Source organism: Mchenga conophoros, linkage group LG3, assembly GCF_057382185.1.
Source record: "Mchenga conophoros isolate Kocher_MC1m ecotype Shallow Benthic linkage group LG3, M_conophoros_male_GT1.1, whole genome shotgun sequence".
Lineage (NCBI taxonomy): Eukaryota > Metazoa > Chordata > Actinopteri > Cichliformes > Cichlidae > Mchenga > Mchenga conophoros.
In genome coordinates, this window is record NC_140528.1 from 10036691 (window position 1) to 10043258 (window position 6568).

General features: G+C 42.8%; 1 protein-coding gene across 2 annotated transcripts in view; it reads left to right on the forward strand.

Annotated features, from left to right (window-relative positions):
• LOC146577207 (NACHT, LRR and PYD domains-containing protein 3-like) overlaps positions 1–1141 on the forward strand; it is an 82021-nt gene extending 80880 nt beyond the window's left edge. For both annotated transcript variants that reach the window (XM_085252145.1, XM_085252138.1), the window contains one exon: positions 1–1141. This exon is cut by the window's left edge and continues 452 nt beyond it. In XM_085252145.1, coding sequence (XP_085108271.1) covers positions 1–93 — 93 coding nt within the window. In that variant the 3' untranslated portion in view covers positions 94–1141.
• Positions 1142–6568: the final 5427 nt, after the last annotated feature.

Consider the following 6568-nt stretch of genomic DNA (forward strand, 5'->3'; position numbering starts at 1 on the left):
CTCCACACCTTCAACACCACATTCACTCAAACTCTTTATCCTGGGTTTGGGTTTAGTGTCTGGTCTCCTGGTTCCTCAGTGTCCCTGTGCTGAGTGGAGTGTAAAGAGTGTCTCCTGTTACAGAAACACTCTGACTGTTGAACAGATAGTTCAGTCTGTACATGTCTGTCTCTTTCACTCACAAACACGTTTTCAGATTCATGGATTCAATCAGTTGATGTTTGAAACTCTTCTAAATGATTCCTTGTAAACTTCTTCCTCTTCAGTCACAAACAAACAGGAAGTGATGTCACATGTGTTCCTGTCCACACAGCAGAATGAGTCTATTGCTGACAGTGATGTACAAACAGAGTGAGCATTTCTGAGGCCCAAAATAAACTGAGTAGTTCACTGAATGAACAATGGACTGTGAGCTCAGTTCCTTCATCATTAGTATGGATTATATATGTATATGTATTATATTAGTATCATATATATCAGGTGCTGCTGCTTTCAGTCATTGTGCAAATGTGCTGTTTGTAAGCTTGTAAAGCTGCAGTCAGCTGAGACTGAAGAAGTCACCTGATCAGTGAGCAAACGTTTCTGAAAACGTCCAGATGAACAGAATCAACCTTTTGGGATCAGCCAGCAATGCAGCATCATTGTTGTTCAGCTTCAGAGGTTTGCAGGAATGAACTGATGACCAGAAACAGCTGCAAAGTCCAAGAAAATACCAGCTGGAGTTCAGCTGCATTTGAAGAAGTCAAAGAAAAGTAAGGATGGCAAAGGGCGACGTTTTCTTCCAAAGAGCTGCAAACATGGTCGACGCCTCATTAGAAGAATCATCTGGACATTTGTGAGGAACTCTAACCAAGAAAGCAACGTCACACAGATCCAACAGACAATTTCCATGACTGCAAGTGTTGAGTGGAAAAATGCTACATTGCATTATTGCATCCTCTCACCACAGGAGGCGCTGTTGGCACCACTGATTGCTGATCAGCTGTTCTCTGATGATCTGATTGATACTGTGAATAACGGGACTCACTGAACTCTGTGACACAGTGAAGATTACAGAGTTTAACTTCACCCTTTAAGACTGACCACAGAACCAAGTCCGCCAGAGCTTTTGTTATATTTTTACATGCTGTGGAGCCATTTGTGGGAGCATTTCAAGTTGCTATACATCAATACAACTGTTATAGCCCTAATTTTAATAATATGTATGCATTAAGTCCATAGTAACTACATAAACTGCAAAAAAAACCTCTGCTCATCCATCTCTGTGTGTATCAGGATACATTTGGTTCATAATACACAGAAAAATCAGAGTTATTACCTGTAATAAATGTGAAAGATTCCTGCAGTGATAACCAGGCAGGACTGAAACACATCCAAGCTGTCACCACGGTAACAGCACCGTCCATCCACAGGTGAGGGGAGGAGCAAAAAGAGGGACTTTGACCATTTTATACTAAAAACACTCAACTAATGTTTCTAATATGAAACAAATAAGCCCACATTAATGTGAGCGTTTATTAAATAATAATAATGATGATTTCCTCCTGATCTCATTTCCACAGCAGAGAAAACTGTGGTGTATATTGAGGTGGAGGGTGTGGTCTGTGGCTCAGGTGTAGAGTGAGGGTGGGGTGCACCACAGCAGCATGCTGGGACTGCTGAGGGTGGAGGAGGGAGTGATGATGACATCAGAGCTGCAGCACAGAGACCAGTGAACACACAGTCTGTTCATCTTTGCATAGATACAATATACAGCACAATATTGAATGACAGACACGCTGTGGGAGCTTCCACAGATACACTGACGTCAGCATCCAGAGTCCTCCTGCTGCTCCCCCCTCAGAGCCCCGTGATCAGCACCAACACATTCAGTTAGATGACAGAGTCCAGCTGCAGCTAGAATCAGCTCCCCTCTGTGAACAACAGCACAGCGTCAGTGTTTCACACTCAGTGAAAGGAGGAAACAGCAGAAGAACACCATGTGTGCTACGTTTCCCAGGACACACTACAAACTGCACAAATACAGAGCAGCACGTGGAAGGACCTGGAGCTGCATTTACAGAGCTGCAGACAGCGTGATGTCCTGTATGGACAGGTGGAAGGAACCAAGTCCTCAGCTGGAACACTCGTGTTTGTCCACAGACAGGAAACACAGCAGGAAACTTCCTCACAGAAGTGCAGCTCATGGATAACACACTTCCTGTCAGTCAGAATGAGGCTGCAGCCAAACACAGAAAGGTGTTTTTGTCCAGATGAGCCCAGAGAAGAAACACGAGTGTTCACAGACATCAGAAGCTCAGAGAGGTGAAACATGAGGTTGGAGTCCTCGTCAGCATCCAGAAGAGCTGCTGTGAAACCCTGAGTACTCATGACAGACTCTGATGGCACAAACACATCATGATTCAAACAGAAAGACAAACATGGAGCTCCTGATCCTCCTGCATGAGAACAAGCTGACATGAGCGCTGTGTCTGAGAGTGTCTCCCTGTCACAGTGACAATAACACAGCTGCTGCTCACAGTCATTAAACTGACCTGAGGTCAGCTGTGCTCCTTACATATGAACCATGTGACCTCACATCAGTGCTGTGGATGACTGTAGTCATAGAAGAGTAGAGCTGTAGCAGGTGGTGTGAGGAGGAGGTGGTGTATTCTAGTTAACGCAGTACTGAAACACTCCAGCAGAGGGCGCTGTTAAGTCCTTATTGTAACACAGTTACTGTGTGCAGTTAGACTTCATACATAATCTGCACTTATTTCCATCAGACATGCTGTCAGTAAATGATTGGTTTCTATTGATTCTACTTCCTGTTGACTCGTTTGATGACAGTGAAACAATCACAGCTGATTGTGTGATGATGTAAACTGTCACTGTTACATTCAGTGTGTGTGACATCATGTTAGTGCAGGCTGATAACAGCCTGGTTCTGTTAGAAACACATGAACGTGTCCATAGATCAGTGTGTGTTTAACATGAGAGCTTCAGCCCTGCTGATGTGTTAAATAAAGACATGCAGGAAAACTGATGAGACTCTGAAATAACTCTTTATATTTATAATGTAACTCTGCATCAAAAGAACAACAAAGGATCCCAGACAGGTTTCTGTGAACAAAGACCATTCTGATGTTTCTGTGTTTCTAACACTTTGACATTATTAGTAAACAGACTGCAGTGAGCAGCATTTATAAAGAGCTTCTATATAAAGATATGACAGCTGTTTGACAAGTTTATCACTCTGTGTTTGGACCTGATCAGTCCAGCTGTTTACTTGAAACATGTTCATTTACCTGTTCTGTTATATTCATGTTCTTGTCTCTGTTGAAAACACATTTTAATGTCCCTCAGATTTTTCTCCCAGATGAATAAATATAAAAATGACACAAACTGACTGCAGCTACTTTTTGTCCTTTCTGTCAAAAACCTTCATGTGACTCATGAGAGACACGTTTCAGCTGTTTGTGACAGATCAGAGGCCAACAAGTCATTTATAACACTTTCCATCATTGTTTAAAGTTCTCAGTGTTTCTGTGTTGCTGCGTATAGGATCTCCCAGCATCATCACTGTGCTGTCCAATCATTGTGTGCGAGGTTACCCTTATAGTGCGATGTGTGTTTGCACAAAGAGAAGCATGTGTGTCAAATATAAATAAGCACAGAACAGAAACAGCTGCTCGTTTCTTCTGTTTAGAGTCAAGTTAGTGTTTTGTGTCTTTGTTTGAGGCCTGATGTCCAGCAGAGGTGTGTGTAACTGCACTGGTCTGTTATATGTGTGAAGTGTGTGCTTCTCTTCAGCATCATCTTTGTCACTGCTGATTCCTTTGTGTCATCATGTGTTGAGAAGAGAGAACAGTTATAACGGAGGAGCAAAAGGAAGCCCTGAAATCTGCATCAACAAGGAAGTGTTGGCTCACCAGTGATCCCAGCAGAGCCACTGGTTTGGCTCCAGTTGTTCTAGATTCAATGATGTTGTTGCTACAGATACATGTCAGCATCTTTATTGAATTTAATATGAAGCAGAAATGGTGTCATTAGGAGAAGAAGAGGAGAACAAGTCCGGCGAGGAGGCAGCAGCTCTTAAAGATGAAACAGCAGCTCAGCCCTGAGCTCAGAGAGCTGCACATGAAAAAGCTCCTCAAGCAGATCCTGTCAGAGGTTTGTCATCAACAGGAGGAACTGTTCACATCATAGGATGAAGATGCTGTCAGCTGGATGAAGAAGGTTATTTAATGCAAACGTTCACACTGAAGTCAAATTGTTGTCGTGTTGAACAGATTCATGTACTGATCGTCTCCAGAATGTTAGAAGAGCTTCAATGAATCATTAGAAACAACTTACAGCTGCACAGCTGTGTCAAACACATCTGTGTGTCATTGTGGGATTGTTGTGTTTCTACATGTGACACACGTCTAAAACATGCACACAATCTGAACACAAACAGGGACTCGTGTTCCCACAGCCAGATGCTGAGAGACATTTCCTTGTAGTCCTGTGTCTACATACATGAACCAAAGCAGAGAGAAAGGGGGCGTGGCCCGGGTCAAAGCCAGGCCAGCTGCTCTCCACCTCGTGGTCACCTGCTCATCCTAGTGAGCTCCACCAGCAGCCCTTTCACACACTTTACACTGTCAAACACTGTGTGTGGACCTCAGCTAACAACAGGCTACATTTAAGTCTGGACTACATGCTTTTATATTGTTTTTATTCCATCAGCAGCTCAACATCATGAGCAGCTTTGACATAAAGACATCAAACTCAAGCTGACTTTAAACTACTTTTAATACAGGGGCTCAAAAACAACAACATCTTTATTATATATCAGGACACAAAGTCATTTCATCTCAAAGGGAAACAGCTTTATTTGGAATAACCAGCACTATCAACTGGTTTGGGATCTCCACCAGTTTCATGTCTTTGCAGCTTCTCCAACAAAGTTCCTGTAAAATCAGCATGTTTGTCTTTATTGGTTTGATAGTGATTGATTATTCAGTCCCAATCTGCTGTCATCTAAAGAACAAAATGATGTTTCTATGAGTCACAAAGCTCCAGATGTTGTCGGCTTCACAAAGAAAACAAAGAACTTAAACACAAAGTGTTTGGAGCCAAAATGTTCCCAAGCTGCTCTTTTTGAAATGGCAGAGGTACAGTGGTGTCTAACAGCACACTGTGGAAGGCAAACATGTTATTGTTGGATGAAACTTCATGAATCCTTTGTAGATTTGAGCTGTTGGAGCCTTTCTTTTCTCTTCAGGTGTACAGATGCTGAGGAGGCAGGTGAAGCAGGTGGAGCTGTTGTGATGCTGGCAGAGGGTGTGTCTTAGTAACTCTGTGAGGCAGAACTGGATCCAACATTGTGGATGTGTTGATGTTGGAGCCATTAAGAGTCTCTGGCCACACTGTAGGATTTCCCTTTGATCCACTGTGGGGGCATTTTGGAGTCTGTCAGTGAAACTCTTCATGTTTGTGTTTGACTCCAGTTTATAGAAACAGAGGAATGTGTCATGCTTTTGTTCGGCCTCCACAAATACACACATTTGTTCATTGGTTGGACTTTTTGGAAGGAGACACATTGAAAACCATGTTAATAAGATCTTGTTGTTTCCTGTGGATCCGACACAGAGAGTGGACTTCAGACAGAAAGCGTGGAAGAGATTTTAGAGGCCGTGTGTGGCAACAGGAAGTTTCTGTGTGTTTGCTGATCTTACATGTGGAAAACAACACGTGATGTTTGTGAAGTTCTACAATGATCATTGTTCTCACAGCATTTTGAGTGGGAACAGTTCAAACTGGGAGTAGTGGGAGTTATTTACTGATTGAAACAAGCTGAATGTTTCTGTGACGATGAAGATCAGCAGCTCAGCTGATCAATGAACTGACATCTATCAGTCGTTTCATGAGATGAAGTCATCAGCAGACATTTGTTCTGACTGTGTGATGAATGTCAGAACGTCAGGGCTCTGCTTTAGTCACTGCTTGATGATCATTGGCTCATTGTTGAATCCAGGGGCCCAGTCTGACCTCTGACCTTTGCTGCAGGTCTTCTGTGTTATCTCCACTTTCATGTCTGATCTTCTACTTGTAGTCCTGTGTCTACATATACAGTGGCTTTCAAAAGTATTTGGCCCCCTTGAACTTTCCCACATTTTGTCACATTACAGCCACAAACATGAATCAATGTTATTGGACTTCCAGGTGAAAGACCAACACAAAGTGGTGCACACGTGAGAAGTGGAACGAAAATCATACATGATTCCAAACATTTTTTACAAATAAATAACTGCAAAGTGGGGTGTGCGTAATTATTCAGCCCCCTGAGTCAACACTTTGTAGAACCAGCTTTTGCTGCAGTTCCAGCTGCCAGTCTTTTAGGGTCTGTCTCTGCCAGCTTTGCACATCTACAGACTGAAATCTTTGCCCATTCTTCTTTGCAAAACAGCTCCAGCTCAGTCAGATTAGATGGACAGCGTTTGTGAACAGCAGAAATTGAAATTGAAATTGCAGTGAAGTCAGCTAGAAACTTACAGTGACGTGGACATCATGCAAAGACTGCCAGACTCTGTAATACTGCAAA